Source organism: Lutra lutra, chromosome 1, assembly GCF_902655055.1.
Source record: "Lutra lutra chromosome 1, mLutLut1.2, whole genome shotgun sequence".
In the NCBI taxonomy this organism is placed as follows: domain Eukaryota; kingdom Metazoa; phylum Chordata; class Mammalia; order Carnivora; family Mustelidae; genus Lutra; species Lutra lutra.
In genome coordinates, this window is record NC_062278.1 from 191,663,654 (window position 1) to 191,682,950 (window position 19,297).

The 19,297-nt window shown below is 43.2% G+C and overlaps 1 protein-coding gene across 1 annotated transcript in view; it reads right to left on the reverse strand.

Moving 5' to 3' along the window:
• The window catches only part of ATXN7 (ataxin 7), a 137,850-nt gene that overhangs the window by 83,320 nt on the left and 35,233 nt on the right, over window positions 1–19,297 (reverse strand). The window contains 2 exon segments of the mRNA XM_047747427.1: window positions 7,468–7,536; window positions 7,762–8,085. Of these exon segments, the coding sequence (XP_047603383.1) occupies window positions 7,468–7,536; window positions 7,762–8,074 (382 nt within the window). The 5' untranslated portion in view covers window positions 8,075–8,085.

Sequence of the window (19,297 nt, forward strand, 5' to 3'; positions counted from 1 at the left end):
CTTTTGCTCATTTATAATAATCCCTGCTGTACAAGATGAATATAAATGTAATCCTCTGCCTTTCTCTCAAAAGTACAGTAACTCCGACTGTTAAGTCTACTAACAGGCTTCTTTTTCTCCTTAGAACTTCAATCAAAAAATACTTTAATAATCAGAGGGGCACATTTATTAAAAATACTGCCATAAACTTTGAATATCAATGTGATTAAAAGCAATCTTGCACTGAAATACTATTTAAATAGTGGAATTTCATTTCTTTTTTAAAGGATTCTTTCCAATGGCACAAATCCCAGATGATTGTGTTTGCTATCTGCTGCAACCTTAGCTTTCATTTAATCTTTTTTTAAAGCCAATTACTTCTAACGCAAACTGCACACACTTCCCCGCCCCCTCAAAGAAAAGATTTTATAAAAGAACTGCTAAATACAACGTATAAACCGCTATAAGGCACAGCAAGGAAAAGGCTCTGGTATCTTTAAAATGAATTTGCAGGGGAGGGAGGTAAGGTTCGGTTTTTCTAGATGAGCATACAGAGAACAAGGGTCATAGCAACCTGCTCAAGCTCGTGAAAAGCAGGTGAGCGGTCTGGAACGGGCTCAGCACAGCAGAGGGCCAGGCACGTGGGCAGCGGAGACAGGCAGATCTGGGTTAGTCTCTTACATGCTCTGAGATCATGCTGAGGTACCTCATTTCTCTAAGCCTCAGTTTCCTCCTCTGTAAAAGGGGAAATGGTACTACCTAGATCACACAAGTGCTGTGAAGATTACCTGAGGAGACACTTGTGCTGGCACAGAATGAAAGGGCTCACCAAACGTAAACTGTCCACACACCTGTAGGTACTCTGTGAGACACAGCACCGAGAAGGCACGATGTGCTTATGAGAAATGAGGCCATAGAACATGTAGGTCACACTCAATAAGGATGCATAAATTCCTCAAGCTTCACCCCCAAAGTTAAAGATCACAAGAAACAAAACTGTAACTGGGTTAAAGCTCAGGAACCCCATCCTACTACAGCTCATGTACAGGATTTCTGCAAACAGGCCTTGAGGGTTGAGGAATTCAGCATGGACTGTACCAGGTGTTACGCTCTTCAGCGAGTACAAAGTCTTAAAAATGTAAGATACAATGCACACGTATAGATGCTGTGTACCTTCTCCATCAGTCAAAATGTAGATTTGTTTTCTGGTGAATCTGCCTTATAATTCCCAAGACGACCTCCAACGAGGCTTCAGCCTTTCTAAACCAAATTCAAGGGCAGAAATGCTGAAGAACCAGAGTTAGGTACCCTTTTGAAGACCCCATGAAAGTTCGAATCTTTCTCCAATCGGGCTTAACAGAAGCCAAGCACCACCCTCACAGTTTAAGGCCCTTGAAAGCTGAGACAATAGCAGCTATGTTCATGCTCTGTATCTGAATTGCTCTGAAACAGATCTATGTCCTAGAGAAGTAGCAGCAGTAAATGACAAAAGTGGACAAGGACAGGATCCTTCCTACAAAAAACCCTACAGAAAGTCTTATATGTTCCTTCTAACCCAACATACTTCTTCAATACCAAATAAACTTTTGGTTTAAGAAGAATGAATTTTAGTATTTTAAACATTGTCCCCTTCAGAACAGAAAAGTTTGAGGAGTACCAAAAGCACATTCTGCAGAATGAGTTTCCCTTCATTAACCAAGGAACCCATTAGAACAAGAACTGGCATTTTTTTTTTCTGTCAAGAGCCAAACAGGCAACTGTGGGCCCGGGAGACCCACAAGCCGAAGCACGGCTTCGACTGCACCTGCTTGACCCTGCTGTTCGTTCGCAGAAAGCTGCCACAGATGATCAGTACAGGAGTGGCTGGGGCTGTGTGCAATGAAGCCTTACTATGGACTCTAACATCAGAATCTCGTGTGCTTTCCACAGGTCATGGAATAATCGTTTTCTTTTAAGGTTTCCCTCTAGTGCTTCACCATGTAGAAACCATTCTTAGCTAGGCTGCAGGCCCAGTTTGGTCCACACACGGGCTATAGTTGCACTAAAAGAGGTAAGGAGCCAGAATCACGGAGAAGGAATCCCTGTTGTGGGAGGGTTTCGAGGCCTCCAGGGGGTCTTTCACCCCCAAGTCAGTGCAGACTTCAGAGGCAGAGAGTCACATACAGGAACTGTCAGCAAGGACACTGCCCACTATCAATGCAGCCCTAACTCCCATGCACAAAGCAACAAATATGGGTGACCTGCAACTGAATCACCTGAGTGCTCCTGAAATGAGTATTAACAGAATTCTGATGCAGTGAACTTGAATCTCACTGATTCCCATCTGAGGCTCAGTTTCCATCTCCACTTGAGATGTAGGCAGAATGCAAACACTGCCACCTGCAGAACCCTCGCACACCCTCGGAAGAGGTCAGAAAATGGCACCCTGGCTTGCCTCAAAAGAACACAGAGCTCACATACAGGCTCCCATTTTGCAGGAGGCAAGCTGAAATCTGTGTAAGCAGAGAAAAGGAAACCAAGAGAAATCATACGCTATCTGGAACATGCTTCAGAATAATTCAGTGTGGGGAACAGGGTAGAGGTAAAACAAGATTGGACCATGACTCATGAGTTGTTTAAACTGTATGATGGATACAAGGAGGCTCACCAAAATTTTTTCTGTACTTCTGTAGATTTCAAATTGTCTGTAAGAAAAAGTTGGGGGAAGAAACAAGAGAGAAACCCTAGAGAAAAACAGAAATGTTCTTCACTTCAGGAAGAGGGTTTTACACCTATAATGCAATTACTTTTAGAGCACTTCACGCAGACAGCTATTTGTTTTCAGTAACGGACTATGAACATTTTTCCCCCCTAGGAAAGAAAAATTTGGTATTGTTGACTCCGTCTCTGTTGACTGAGGCTACCCACCTCCTAGCCAGTCTTTTATTTTCTTTTCTTTTAATCTAGCTGCCTGTAGATGCCAACTAACCTCTTTTTCATCTTGCCCTAGGCTCAATTATGTCATCATTATTATGACAGGGAAATCACCTGTCATCAAGTATGGATATCACTCTGGGTTGCCATCCTACTCCCTTGCCTAAATATCACAGATAAGAGAGGTGGTGTCCTGTCTGCACTTTCTGGAAAGTGTAAATGGAGTGCTAAACTCAGGACAAAGCAACAGGAAGTGCTGAAAGACAGCCTCTGGCCTCCCCTGGGGCCATAAAGCCTATCTTCCACAGAGTAGGTAATTGGGGAGGGGGGTCCAGTCAAAAATTTATCATTTGACCTCTTCATCCTTGAGTGACTCAGTTGAATCTTTCTAAGTAGCCCAATTAATCCATTTTGGGTCACAAGTATTTACTGAGCACAACCTGTGCAGAAGCTGAGTATGCCTCCATCAACAATGCTCCGGTCCTCTGGGAGCGGATATTCTAATGAAAGAGTCACCACATAATACATACTTTCCAATGGTGACAGTTTTAAGTGTTTATTGGAAGGAAAAGTACAGGCTACTTTGACTGTTTTACAACAGGTGGCTTAAAAGAGATTAGGGATGACTTTCCAAAGAAAATGTCATTTTTCTAACTCTACTGTTGACCCTCACAACGACATCATTTATTTTTTAAAATCTACCATGAAATTAAGGCATTTAACATTTTCATTTTTTAAGGCTCCCTATATGTTCAGGCACTAATATGGAAACCTTAATCAGTTATTCATACCAATTGAGTTCACCTAAAAATAATTTTGTTAAATGTAGAATTTCACAAGTCACCTTTGGAAAAGAGGGTAATTTGTTTTCTGAGTTTAATCATTTGAAAAAAGTGGGGCGCCTGGGTGGCTCAGTGGGTTAAGCCGCTGCCTTCGGCTCAGGTCATGATCTCGGGGTCCTGGGATCGAGTCCCACATCGGGCTCTCTGCTCGGCGGGAGGCCTGCTTCCCTCTCTCTCTCTCTCTCTGCCTTCCTCTCCGTCTACTTGTGATCTCTTTCTGTCAAATAAATAAATAAAATCTTTAAAAAAAAAAAAAATCATTTGAAAAAAGTAGAAATTATTATCCATCTATTTCCACCTGGATCAACTGTTATCAACTAATATTATAAATTACAGAAAACAAAAAGCAATAAAAATATGAGGATGCAAACAAAAAATAGGCTGACCTCTGAACAATAACTGCAATTTTATCCTAACATTTGCCCACTTGTGCTAATAGGAAGGAAAAGGATGATATATTAGCTAAACCACAAATAATCTCACATCCATCTAAATCAATACTTCTAACCTCTCCTGCAGCATTAGCCCTTGGGCAGTCTTATCATGAGAGAACTGGCCAAACTAAGCTACAAGAGGAAAAAGAAAGAGAAATCCTGGCTTAGGAGTTTTGAATTTTGGGGCTAGAGATATATGAAGGATCCTCAAGAATTCAAGAGAAGCTGTTAATGCCGGCCCTAGAAAGTAGACATATCCAGATTTTCCTACGATTCCAAGGCAATTATGACCATCCTGAAGCCCATTCAAGTCCCAGACTAAAATCCCCTGACCTAGATAAATATCGAATTCAGAAATCAAATCTAAGAGTTTCAACAGCTTAAAGGGTTGTAAGAATTAGTATACACAGAGTCATTTTCCATACGTTATCTAATTTAACGTCCACTCCAACAACCGTGGGAAGCAGTTACCATCATCTCCTTTTACAAAGAGGGAAAGCTAGATTCTGAGAGGTAAAATAACAAATGCAAGGTTAAGCAACCTGCTCTCATACCCAGGTTTTTAACCCGCAGGTCCACAATCATGAACTGGATGAGAACTCAAGAAGTCTGGTCCAGGGGCACCTGGGTGGCTCAGTTGGTTAAGTGGCTACCTTTGGCTCGGGTCTTGATCTCAGGGTCCTGGCATCGAGCCCCACATCAGGTGCCCAGCTCAGCTGAGAGCCTGCTTCTCCCTTTCCCTCTCTTCCTACTTCTTATGCTCTCTCTCTCTCTCACATAAATAAATACAATCTTCCAAAAAAAAAAAAAAAAAAAAAAGTCTGGTCCATCGTCCTAGACATATTCTAACATGGGAAGTTTCTGATTCTTAGTGCTTCGACAATATGATCAATTTATCTACATTTTCATCTCAATTTAACCTCCTTGTCAAGAGGAATTAGTACAGATTTAGTTCCATACACCTCTTCTTGGAAACAGATAATCCTAACCAAAGACAAAAGATACCTGGTCTAATAATTTTCGATAAATTTAAAATGTATTTTCACTTTTTTTTTTTAAGATTTTTTTTTTTTTTTTAAATTTATTTGACAGAGAGACCGAGCTCAGGCCAGGAAAGGGACAGAGGGAGAAGCAGACTCCCCAGTGAGAAAGGAACCTGACATGGGGCTCAATCCCAGGACCTTGGGATCATGATCTGAGCCGCTTGACCAACTGAGCTACCCAGATGCCCCTGTATTTTCATTTCTTAAACAGTCTAACGTGAGCTATTTGTTAGACAAACAGAGCCCACTGCCTGAGTGCCGAATGTTCTCATGCTTGAGTATTAAAATTGTCTCAGAAAATCCATCAAGTCACAAATGAATTAAGAACTGACTGAATTAAAAACTTCAGTCTCTACTCAAAGCCGCCAGGCAGAATTTCAGCCATCCTGGTCCCTTCAGCATCTTCTGAATGGTTAGAGCACCTTTTAAAAAAACAGCACCTTTAATAATCACTCATCATTTGATAGGCCAGAAGCATACACAACCAAATCTATGATCCCTTTTGGCCTCAAGAAGGTAGTTGAGAGGTCTTAGATCCTCATGGTGAAAACCTGCTGATGAGTATGTCCCAGCAAAAAATAATATGACAAAAATTGGGTTCAGGTCACTAAATTTGGTTGGGTCAGTGCAGACCAAGTTGCCCAGTAAAACACTAATAAACTTACTCATCCTCTATTGGGGAATTACCAATAATTAGCACACTGTTTTCACACAGATTTAGAAACCCTTTATGGGAAATGTATCCACACCCAAAGAATAAAAACTAAGAACAAGAGTGGGTCAGGTCCTCTAACGCTCTACTCCAACTGTTTCCTATGAGAGTTGCCACCTAGTGATTTTAATTTTTTAAGCTCAGGCGGACTGCCAACTCAACACTAAAACCGGACTAACAACTGATTTTTCCTATTGCAACATCGCCAGCAAGTCCTTTGCTTTCCCTCTCTTTCCTTCAAACTCAAACAGCGATTCTCATTTTCAAAATCAACTAATTTGCTCTATAATCTGTTCCAACTGGAAACCCTCACAGAACTGCCACTGGTATTACTCTTCCTCCCAGTGCCAAGAGGCCAACAAGAGGCCAGTTCAAAACACCAAAACAGCAAACGTGAAAAAAAAAAAAAAAAAAAAAAAAAAAAACCACCAAGAAGTAAATATGGAGACAGTAACAATGGGCCAACTCTGGACTTTAAAACGTTCAGCTTGCCGAAGTTCTACCTATTCTTGGGCTCTGGACATTATGCCAAAGTTAATGGCTACACGTGAGGAATGAAATTGCACTGGGGAATATAAACTCAGTATTTTGGATACCAAAACTCATGTAAGGCCTTGTCCTTACTACCACTAAAAGAGCAACTTAAATTGAACCTAAAGTTGACTGGCCTCCAGAAGTCCCTTTGGACCGCAGTGTGCCCAGGCCCCAGGCATTAGATAGCAAAGTTGACTATTCAAAGAAAAATAAATCTGAAAAAAAGTCTGATGATTTCTAGATACCAGAGCTTCCATTTAGAAACACACCTTTAGCTACAAGTATTTCCCTAAGTATCAAACAGTTTTATTAAAAACTGACTATAATCAGACTCTGGTTTCACTAACTACGGACACCAAAGGCTTGTTTCATCAAATAAAATTCTGGACTTTTTCCTGCCCTGATCTTGGCAGCTCTCTCTCTCTCTCTCTCTCACACATACACACTCACATACACACACACACCCTCTGGCTAACTGCTCTTCAGTTGTAATGATCCTTCTGAGGCATCCTAAACTTTGTAGCTTAAATCCCATAGAAATAAGGCCACACGGATAAAGCGTTATCTTTTCTCAAGTTTGAAATCAATTCTGATTGCCAGCAGAAAATTTCTGGCAGCAAAATGTCCTTTCCAAAGCCTCCTAAAGCATGCGTGGAAATGCTTTCAAGGCGAAAAATTTCTTTTTCCACTTGTGTTTCTTGGGAAGAGGGTCAGACCATAAGGATTTGGGTTAAATTCACTGCTGGTCCCCAAACCTTATCACTGAGCAATGCACCTCATGCTGCACCGAGTTAGGCCCAGAAGTGAAGGGTTCCGGGACGCTCCCCATTACAGGAAGCCCCGGAAACCAGATTTTCCAAACGTTCCGCTCTCCCCCTTCTTCCTCCTCAGACAGCAGAATCCTCACGGGGATAAGGAGTGGGTAAGGTGGGATAAAGTCTCCCACCCTGGCGAAGCCGGCTAGAAACTTCTCAGGGCTTGCAGAAACTCCAATGGGAGGCTGGACTCACCTTCGCGACAGAGCCCCATGACTTCGCGGTTTTTCCCAAACTCCTTGAAACTTTCGTCCAATTCCGTCCCTAGGAGATACACACACACAGGAGGAGGGGAGAGGCAGATCAGTGGCCGGGAGTGTGACGCACGCTGACGCACGCACGGAGTAGGTGCGGGCACCTCCGCTTACCCCAACCGAGCGATAGCATCTCTGACCCCCGAGGGGGCGGGTCACAGGGTGGGGGGAGGGGAAAAGGGTCAGAGGATGGAGGACGGGGAGACTTGGGGAAAAGGAGGGCGTGGACACTCACCGTCCTTCCCAGGAAGTTTGGAAGCCTCGACCCACAGATTCCACGACTGTCCCAGCATCGCTTCTGGACTGGGCAAGGGCCTGCGCTCCCCGACGGTCGCCATTGCGGCGGCGGTCGAGGTGGAGGCGGCGCCGGGGCCGCCGTCCTCCGGCCGGAGGCGCCGCGGCGGCGGCGGCGGCGGCTGCCGCTGGGGCTGCGGAGGCTGCTGCTGCTGCTGCTGCTGCTGCCGGGCGGCCGCCGCCACTGCTCCGCCCGCTGCCGCCGCCGCTCGGCGCGGCTCCCCCCTGACGTCATCCACGGCCCGCTCCGACATTCTTTCCGCTCCTACAATGTAACAAAAAAGGGGGAAAAGAGTCGCGCGGGGGCCGCTTTTAAGGAGGCGCCGGGGAGTTCCGGCGGCGTGCGCGGCCCGCAGGCCGGGTGGGGCGCGCTGACAGCGCCCCCCGGCCGCCCAGCCCTCCCAACCCGCCTCCTCCTGGGCCACCCCCCGCCCCGGGCGCAAAGTCCGTGGCCCGGGCTCGCTTTCGCTTTCGACTCCCGCGGCCCCTCGGGGGAGGGGACGAGCCGGCGGCGGCCCGCCACCACGGCGCAGGGTCCCTTGCCTGCCTCTGCCGCCGAGACCCGCACGGAGGCCGGCGCCCGGGGCTGCTCCCGCCACGGCTGCCCGCGGCGGAGAGGCCCGAAGACGCACCCCCGACCCTCGGGCTGCCCACCCTGAGGCCGCTCGCATCCCCGGGCCGGGCCCGGCGGCCCCGCTCCTTCCTTCCGTCCGCGCGTCCGTCCGAGCGGCGGCGCCCGACCGGCTCCCTTAAGCAGAGGCGCCTCCCGCCGCCTCCTCCCCCTCGCCGGTCCCTCCCTCTCAGCTCGCTCCGGCGAAGTTTGCACGTCAAGCCCCCGGAGTGGAGCCAGGGCGAAGTCGGAAACGCAGCCACCTATGGAGAAGCGAGCCGGCCGGCGGGCCCCGAGGCACCATCGAGTGTTGTCGCCGTCCGGCCCTCCCGCCAGGGGCTTCGGACCAGGGGCGCAGGGGTTGGTGCAGGGAGCGCTTCGCTCTCAGCTCGCGGACGGCCGCGCAGCTGTCAAAAAGCATGAATGGCAAGCCGCCGCCTAATATGTAGGAAACCACGGGCCGGCAAGGAATTGTGGCCCAGGTGCCATCCCAGGTGTCAGCCCGAAGCCTGGTGTTCGCCCGATGCCCACCACTAGAGGTCACAGCGTGCGCCCGGGGAACTTGAACTTCTCATTTAGCAAAGAGACCATAAAATCAGTGTAAGATGAAGAGAGAGAGACGAAAGCGAATCCGTGTACATGTTTTGGAGGCACTATCCGAAATTTCTCTATTTCCCCTTCCACTGCCCCTAGAATTGATTTGTTCGCCCCCCCCCCCCGGGTGGGGGGGGGGGATCTTGCCATTTTAAAATCGGACTCATTTTTAATTCGAGTTGTTAGTCCCTCCCTTTTCTTGGTTGCCTTTGCTTGGGAGGGCGGGAACCCAGGGCTTGGAGAATATACAGCATTCCTAGAAAATGTGTCTAGAAGATAGTGTTTGTCAGGTTTTGTACACAAAATTAAGCACTAGCCCACAAAATTTAGCACCCCTCCCCAACACACACACACAGGATGCAAAGCTTTTGCTTAAGTGATAGGTAAAGATAGCAAAATAAAAGTCTACAGCATGTGAAGTACTTGAAACAGTAGCAGACCACACCAGGCACCTTCAATAAGTGCTCTGTTGTTTCAAACTGATGGGAGAATCTGAAGCCTGAGACAGAACAAGGATTTTGATCATGTTTCACATGGCAATAGTATCAGCACTCCTGAGGCAGATGTGTCATAGTTGTTTGCTTACAGGTGCTTTCTCTAGGTGGAGAGGCAGAAGGTTTCATGTTTTTTATTTTGAATATCTGCTGTGACAGAGGTGGCCAATTTCTCTGCTACAGAAACAAAGTCCAACTTGCAGAAACAAAAATAAGAGCAAAAATTAAGAAGGAAATGTTCTTGCAACCTAAACTTAATTCAGGGCTCCTAAAGAGTTTCAGCTGAAATTTTACAAGCTTTAAAAATACACACATACACATATACACTTACACATGCATTTTTTATTTTATAAAGATTTAGAAATAACGGTGTAAAATTTTCCTGGACTGCATGCAAACTTAAGTTCCAAAATGTGAAATTATGCATGCTTTCTGTCATTATCTAAGAAGTAGTAAATACAGGGGCCAGTCAGTTAAGTGTCTGACTCTTGATTTTGGCTCAGGTCATGATCTCAGGGTAGTGAGATTAAACCCCAGTCGGGCTCTGTGCTCAGTGTGGAGTCTACTTAAGATTCTCTCTCTTCCGCTCCCTCTGCTTCTCCCCCAGTCACACACCCTCTAAATAAATAAATAAATAACATCTTTTTTTTTTAAAGGTAGTAAAAACAAAATAACCAAAAATGGTGGAAATTATTGGAAGGATAAAAAATCATTTCTAAGGCCTTAATTTCCTGTATAAGTTACCAGTGAGAAAAAAATGCATGGGCAAAACATGTAATTAACCCTGTTAGTATCAAGGGTTCCTACCTCTTAATATAGGCCCTCAATACTGGAAAAGGAAGTCCTCATTGCACTTTCAACTTTTCATTCATCCCAAATCACTGAAAAATTTACAGAATCACATAAAAATGTCCAATTTCTGTTTTCCTAGATTAAAGTACACAGTTCATTAATTGCTTTGAATTTTTTAGTTCAATATTTAAGATAAATGAAAATTTGAATTTTAATGTCCTTTGGACCTGCCATTAAAAAAAAAAAAAGCTTAGGGCCACCCAGCTATATAGATACGAAAGGGAGCTGGCCTTTTGAGTATAGCCCTTCTGATCTCTGAGAGAGCAGTGTGAGAACAAAAATAAGGGGAAGAATGACAAACATGAAGTACAGACTGACTTCCCCAAGACGCGGCTTGGTTTTCCTCTTTTTACATGTGAAATCCTTCAAGATTCACTAATACAACCTTTAACCAATGGGTTCAACATAGCACTTTATCATACTTCGCCTTCTGTCCTTATTGTTGCTCAATACCTCTTGTTTTTCTTCACAGTTTTTGAGTGGTTTAATAAAGAAAACACAACAGGGCTTTAAGTGAAAAATACTAAGTATCCTCCTAGCATTATGATAGTTATTACGAGAAACTGTGACTAATAACAACTATCAGTACTGAGTACCCGCTAGGGGCCAAGCACTGCCCAAGGTACCTTACTGCATTATCGCAACTGATATTCAAAACTGTATAAGGTAGAAGCTGTATTTCTTGCAACTTACAAATAAGGACAATGAAGGAGGGCTCTGGAGACCAGGTGCTATGAATTTTTTCTGGGTCCACATTCTGGCTCTTCTACTTACAAACTGTCATCGGAGCAAATGACCTAACCTGACTTGTCTGTACTTCAGCCTCCTAATATGTAAAATAGAGATAAAGCCAGGATTCTTCTGAGGAAAAGATCCATAGAAAGCACTTGGTACAAAGCTTAAAACAAAATAAACCCTATCATAAGGGTCTAATATCAAACTAAGCAATCCAGATCAATTCTTATATATGAAATTTATTTGAATTTAAAGTTGAAGATGTGGGTACCAAAAGAATTAACAGGCAACTCCAGGCACCTGCCCACCAATGCTATTCTGCTGCAGCCAATGCATCTTACTACACTCTCTTCACCCACAAGTATGTCTAAAATCCTCCCAGACTCTGATATCCATAGTTGGTCTGGGTTTCCCAATAGTTCAACTGAGTCACTGACAAAAGTCAAAACTGGCAACTGAGAAAGTGCAGTGTTCTGATATGCAAATTTGGGCAACATTTCCAAACTACTCCTTACAAATAAGGCATGGGTCTATAAAGGAAAGTACAGCAGACACTCAAATTTTACCTACCAGGCCATAATAAAAAAACCTGATGACTTCTTACCTAAAAACCCCTCCTCCATACTCAAATATTTGAAATGAAAATTACCAATACAATTTGTATTCATTTAATGTAATTATTTTAATACAGTAGTGTCCCTTGTATGCTATCAATCCGTTTTCCTGCCAGTGTACTGGTGATGTCTTACAGCTCTGAGGATCTTCACTACCCATCCATACAGATAAATGATATGTTTCATAAGGTCTGAGTAATGAGGACTCAATTTTCCAAACACTTCCTGATTGCCTAACACATACCTGGCGCTCAGACCGGCACAAGGTAAACACAACACAGTAATTTTGTTGAGGACCTGATAAGAATAAGAAGTAGGGGAAAAATTTTAATTCATCAAAATGCTCTTGTGCAAAAGGCTGTCACCACCAATTAGACTGTATGTGGCTTAAGAACTAGGCCGTCAGACGTGAAATGTTGCCAAATTCTGGGCATTTCATCCCTTCCAGGGATGCATTTAAAATATGGCCTTACTTCACCATCCAAATTTAGGGATGTTCCCAGTAGGTGCCAAGGGTAACAAGGTCTCTCTTTACAAAAAGTATTCTTTGCACAGCAGATTCACTTGTAAAATGCTTTGTTCAAAGGCCAAAGGCATCACTAAGTGGAAAAAATAAAAGTTGATCTTTTCCAGTCTTTAAATTCGGTTTAATGTAAAATGGCTGAAACTGTCCAAAAACTTCTAAGATGCAAGACCCCACACAAACAGCCATTTTATTTGGAAAGCGAAACAACACAAAACAAAACAAAAAAAGACCCCACAGGTCCCACAACAACATTTTAATAAACTTGAAAACCAGTAACTACAGTATATTTATCTGTGCAAATTACAGGGTTGGTAACAGAGATTCTCCATTATCAACCCCAAAGAATTGCAGTTATTTGAGTAACAAGAAACTCAGATCCCCTGAATTAGGAATGTGTTGGTTTTGGTTTCTTTATTTCTCCTAAAATTGGCTGAGCCTTTATTCATATCCTCTCTCCTTCATCTGACCATACCTCTCTCTCTTCCTTTCTTCTCCAAAGCCAGGGCTCTGCTCTCTTCCGCATGTGGGGCTGGCAGGCACAGACCCTTTAACCACGCTCCCTCTAGTGAAATACTTGCAGCCTGTCATGAACACCTCTACTCCAGCAGGGGGAGAACAGTGGAAGGAGGAAACTGAATTCAGCTCAGTAGCCGGCACTGCTCACAACCAAAGGCAAAATGAGAAATAATAAGGATAGCAGCAGAGGTGGAAACTTAAGGATGATGGGCAGTTACCTTTTTAGAGATTTAACCTATACACATATTCATTCTATAAGCTGTGCCAGTTGCCAAGAGATCCAAAATTTTGAGTTCTGAGTTTGCTTTCTTTTTTTTTTTTCTAAAGATTTTATTTATTTATTTGACAGAGAGATCACAAGTAGGCAGAGAGGCAGGCAGAGAGAGAGGAAGAAGCAGGCTCCCTGCTAAGCAGAGAGCCCGACTCGAGACTCAATCCCAGGACCCTGGGATCATGACCTGAGCCGAAGGCAGAGGCTTTAACCCACTGAGCCACCCAGGTGCCCCTAAATAAATAAAATCTTTAAAAAAAAAAAAAAAAAAAGAGTTCATGCTCAAAATCAAAGTGGCAAAGAGATATATGCTTAGTCTTCCCAGGAATCAAACATTTGCATTCCCAACATAAGGGTGTCACTGGGAGCTTAGAATATACCTACCCACAAACCTGGGATGTGTGGTGGCCAGTTCCCACAGTTAGTCAGCAAAATGCTTTAAGGCTGAACTCTAGGACTAACTGTGCAGGTGTGTCAGTGCAAAGGGAAGGAACAACACATCTTCTTCTTTCCTCAGCAAAGTTCCAGCTCTGAGCAAAGTCCTAGATTCCACAAATTCAACCCCCCTGACTTTTCCCCATTCTTTGTGATCCTGTAGCCATCTGGGTTTGTACTGCTTCCCAAAGGACAGACTGTTCCACAAAGGCTTTCATCCCCTGTCCACCACCAAAATAAAACCTTCCTTTTCTTAGCAAACATAAATGGCACGCAGATTTAACTATTTTTCATTAAACATGTGAATGAATGAATACTGTTTTCTGTCTTCAACCCCTAATCCTAACACATATTCTCTCATACAGAAGGGAGACCTTAACCCAAAAGACTTTATAGATGTGATGGTCCCTAAACCTGTCTTCCTGGACACACACAATTACTGCATCCCCATGGCCATTCTGATTTTAAATGCTACAATCTATGAAAGAAGGCAAAGTTTCCGACATTTTAACCTCTTTAACCTTTTATGGATCAATGAAAAATCTGGAGGACTCTTCTCCACCTTCTACCACAACCTCCTCCCCACCAAACTGCTCCAAGTAAAGGAACTTCAACAGAGGCAGAAAAACAGACTTGAAACAAAATTGCTACTGTTGAGGAGTCTACCGTTGCTACTTTCCAGAACCTCTTGCCTCTCTCCACTTCAGAAAACAGGTATTTTCACAAAGGATTTTTCCAAATAGTTTCTGTGGGGGAGTGGCAGCAGAGGACAGCAATCATATGTAAGTGGTTAGTAAGCTAGAATCTGACTTACCAGGTAATTTCTTAAAAACAGAGCCAAACAGATAAATGGGGCTTCACCAAAACCATTAAACCTTTGGGCTTCAAAGGACACCTTCAGGAAAATAAAAAGACAACCCACAGGGAGAAAATTTTTGCAAACTATGTATTCTAGTAAGAGACTTGTATCTGGAACGTATAAAGAATTCTTATAATCCACAAACGGGGGAGGCAAGTAATCTAATTTTTAAAACTGGCAAAGGATTTCAATAGACGTTTGTCCAAAAAGATAACACAAACACCCAACAAGCAAAGGAAAAGATACCCAATATCATTTTTCATTTCAGAAATACATACATGGGTTAAATAGGTAGCTCAGTGGGTTAAGCGTCTGCCTTTGGCACAGGTCATGACCCTAGAGTCCTGGGATCAAGCCCTACTGCAGGCTCCCTGCTCAGTGAGGAGCCCGCTTCTCCCTCTCCCCCTACCTGCTTTTCCCCTGCTTGTGCACATGCTCCCTCTCTCTGTCATATGAATAAAATCTTTAAAAAAAGAGAGAAATCCATATAAAATCCACAAGAGATACTGATTCCCACCCATTAGGATGTCTATTACCAAAACAAAACAGAAAATAACAAGTCTTGGCAAAGATGTAGAAAAATCGGAATTCTTGTATATTGCTGGTAGGAATGTAAAATGGTACAACCCCTGTGGAAAAGCCTGGCAGTCCTTCAAAAGGTTAAACACAGATTTGCAATAAGATCCTATAATTCTACTTCTAGATATATACTCAAAAGATTTAAAAGCAAGGACTCAAACACAGATTTGTACACCAATATTCATAACAGCATTACTTACAACTAAAAGGTAGAAGCAATCCAAGTGTCCATCAACTGATGGAGGAATAAAATTGTGCATATCCATACAATGGACTATTATTCAGCCACTAAAAGGAGTAAAGTACTGATACATGCTACGACATAGATGAGCCTGAAAAACAAGCTAAGGAAAAGAAGCCTGACACAAAAGACCACATATTATATGATTTCATTTCTATAAAATATCCAGAATAAGCAAATCTCTACACACAGAAAACAAACAAGTGGCTTTCAGGGCCGGGGCGGGGGGGGGGGGGGGGGGTGAGGAGTTACTACTTGATGCAAATAGGGTTCTCCTTTGGGAGTAATGAAAATGTTTAGACCTATATGGAGGGGACAGTTATACAACACCATGAATACATTAAAGATTATTAAATGGGTAAATCTGTAGTATTTGAATTATATCTTAATTTTTTTTTAAGCCAACATTAAACTTGGAAAATTTCACACAGAATTCCAGATTGACTTCTGAAAGATCTCTATGATCTCACACCACTGGCCACAAGGTCCCTCAGGACAACCATCAGTGGGAGTGAAACATGTCCTGGAGTCTATCTCTGCCACTGCCTAACTCTGGACCTTAACAGGACAGGTTTTGTCTCTGCCTCAGTTAGCTTCTCTATAAAAGGAGGATCATAACAATATCTACACCTCATCTATGCAGTATCATAACAGTATTCTACCTCATCAACTTGTTACAAGGAGTCAACGATGTAATATGCTTAGAACAGCACTTGCTGCATAGTAAGTGCTCATTAAGTGTTAGCTAATTTTATATTTTATACTTTATAATCCTCATCCTCTTTGTAATAGAGGTAAATTGCATTTGCTTTTCATTTTTTGTTTTTACAAATGAAAGTTTAGCATATAATGTAGCAGTCCAAAAGAAAGAAAGACAGCCAAGGTAAAAAAATTTTTAAAGCAAATTGCAAGGGGACGCCTGGGTGGCTCAGTGGGTTTAGGCCTCTACCTTAGGCTCAGGTGGCAATCCCACTGTCCTGGGATCAAGCCCCGTGTTGGGCTCTCTGCTCGGTGGGGAGCCTGCTTCCTTCTCTCTCTGCCTGCCTCTCTGCCTACTTGTGATCTCTACCAAATAAATAAATAAAATCTTAAAAAAAAAAAAAAACTTGCCAAGTGCTTGCATAATACATGGCTATTTTTGTGAAACAGTAATAGTGATGAGGATGACAAGTCTATGCATAGGAAACAGTCTAGATAATTCTGGACTTATGGAAAACTGGAAGTGAAAGAATGTAATTAAAGGGACTTTTTATTAACATACATATTTATATAATGTTGCAATTCTTCCAGCTTTATTGGAATATAGCTGAAATATAACATTATGTAAGTTTAAGATGTGCATATTTTGATACACCTACTGAAAATGATTACCACAGTAAGGTTAGTTGACACACCCCAACTCCTCATATAGCTACCTAAATTTTTTTTTAACAACCTTTTCTAAAACCAGGAACTATAATATGGGTATTTTTTTAAGGAGAACCCCTAAATTAATTTTGTTTGAAGCCCTTGTATGAGTGTCACAAAATTTTACCAAGTAAATAGCAGTTATCACAGATTGGTAAGACCAGAAGCCATTTAATTGCTTTGAAACACAGAAGTAGGGATTCCCAAAACACCAACCTCTCTTTAGTCTCATTCTTTCTCATGGAATACATGCTGTTATACTTTACAGCCTCCAGCAGAAGAGATTCTAGCAGGCAACACCTTTCAGTACCTGGCCCAACATCCTTTTGCCAGCTTTACCATCCATTAGTCCCCCTTACAAAGATTCCACTTGAGCTAAACAGAACCTAAAATATACATCTCTCAAATGTTTTTCTGCATGCCATTCTTTTTTTTTTTTTTTCCGATTGAGGTAAAATTCACATAACATAAAATTCACAATTCTAACCACTTTAAAGTATACTAAGTGGTATTTAGTACATACACAGCATGCTATAACCATCATCTCTATGTGGTTCCAGAACATTTTTACCACCCCAAAAGGAAACCCTGTACCCATTAAGCAGTCACTCCCCATCCCCCATCCCTCCCCCACATCTGTTTTGTCTCAATAGATTTGCCTATATTGGATATTTCACATAATTAAAACCACACAATATGGGGCCTTTTGTGTCTGGCATCTTTCAGTTAGCATAATGTTTTCAAGGCTCATCCATGTTGGAGCACATATCTGTAATTTATTCCTCCTTATGGCTAAATAATATCCCATTGTGTGGAGATACCACAATTTATCTATTCATCAGTGATGGACATTTGGGTTGTTGCTACCTTTTGGCTATCATTGCATGCCATTACCTTTCCCTTCCTTCACTTTCACCTCCTAAACAAAGTCAAGCTTTCCCCTGAGTTTCAAATTAACTCTTTTTTTTTTTTTTTAAGATTTTATTTATTTATTTGACAGACAGAGATCACAGGTAGACAGAGAGGCTGGCAGAGAGAGAGAGGGAAGCAGGCTCCCCGCCGAGCAGAGAGCCCGACACGGGGCTCGATCCCAGGACCCCGAGATCATGACCCGAGCCGAAGGCAGAGGGTTTAACCCACTGAGCCACCCAGGCGCCCCTCAAATTAACTCTTACCCTCCCCAATTTAGCCTGTCCCAAAGTTCTCATCCTCTGAATTCCTTCTCCACTTCCATAGGTGAGGGATCAAACTGTCACTAGACGGCAGAATCCCAAAGGCTTATTTAGGTTTACTCAAGCTGTTTTTCTTAAATTAGTTGCTAACATTGGAAAAACTCAGGGAAAATAACTGAAGTTGAGTTCAGCTCCCTTAAAAATCTGCCTGGCTGATTCCAATAACCACAGCTGACCTGGTTTTTACCCTTGGTCACAGGGGTGCCTGGGTGGCTCTGTCAGTTGAGCGTCTGCCTTGGGCTCAGGTCAAGATCCTCAGGAGGTCTGGGTCCTTGGATTGAGCCCCACATCCAGCTCCCTGTTTTCCTCTTCCTCTGCCTGCCACACCCCTGCCTATAAGCATGTGTGTGCTCTACCTCTCTGTCAAATAAACAAACAAAATCTTAAAAAAGAAAAAAACAAAAACAAAAAAACAGAAGTCAGATCAAGTCATTCTTCTACTCAAAATCTTCCAGTGGCATCCCACTCCTCCCAGAATAAAAGGCCCAGGGAATGGCCTTTAAGGCTGTACTCACTGGTCTTGTACCTATCTGATCTTATTTCCTACCATTCTCCTGCCTGCTCAAGCAGCTCTGACTCTCACCTTTCTCAGAAGGCCCAGGCAGGCTCCTGCTTTAAGCCTTTGCACGTAACAAGGTTCACTCCTTCATCCTTAATGCGCAGATCTCACCTTCTCAAAAAGCCTACCCTGACCACCCTTATTTAACGCTAAAACTCCACCCCTCATTAGCACACATGATTCTCATTATCCTGACCTGCTTTTTCTAGCCAATTCTCATCATCTAGTATAATGTATTTACTTACTAGATTTTCTATGATATGTTTCTTTCCATGAAAAAGTAGGTGGCACAATGGCAGGGACTTTTGTCCCTCTGATTTGCTAATTAATCCCCAATGCCCAGAAAGCACAGCATGACATAGGTAGGCACTCAAACATTTACTGAATGGGTACTGGGCCTATAATCAGTTGGCATGAAAAGGGGCTGCCCTTTCAGACTGGTCATAAATTTGACAGTTTCTCACAGTTCTACCTGGCCCATTTCAGTACTCTACCTGTCTGGACTTGAGTTCGTGACACTTCTTGCGGACTTGAGTTTGTTATGCTTCCTCCTTTCCTGCCCCTTGTCATTGACTTCCTGGTATCAAATTAATCTTTCTGTCTGAATACTATTCAAAAAAGAATAAGTCATGGGGTGCCTGGGTGGCTCAGTGGGTTAAGCCTCTGCCTTCGGCTCAGGTCATGATCTCAGGGTCCTAGGATCGAGTCCCGCATCGGGTTCTCTGCTTGGCAGGGAGCCTGCTTCCTCCTCTCTCTCTCGCTCTCTGCCTGCCTCTCTGCCCACTTGTGAGCTCTGTCAAATAAATAAACAAAATCTTAAAAAAAAAAAAAAGAACAAGTCTTAACTGTAACCTGTGAAAACCACCTCCTATTCTCTTTTCCTCTTCAAGGACAATCCCTCTGCTCACAGTAGAAGCTCAGTTGAACAACTACAGACTAAAGAGCTCCTTTAG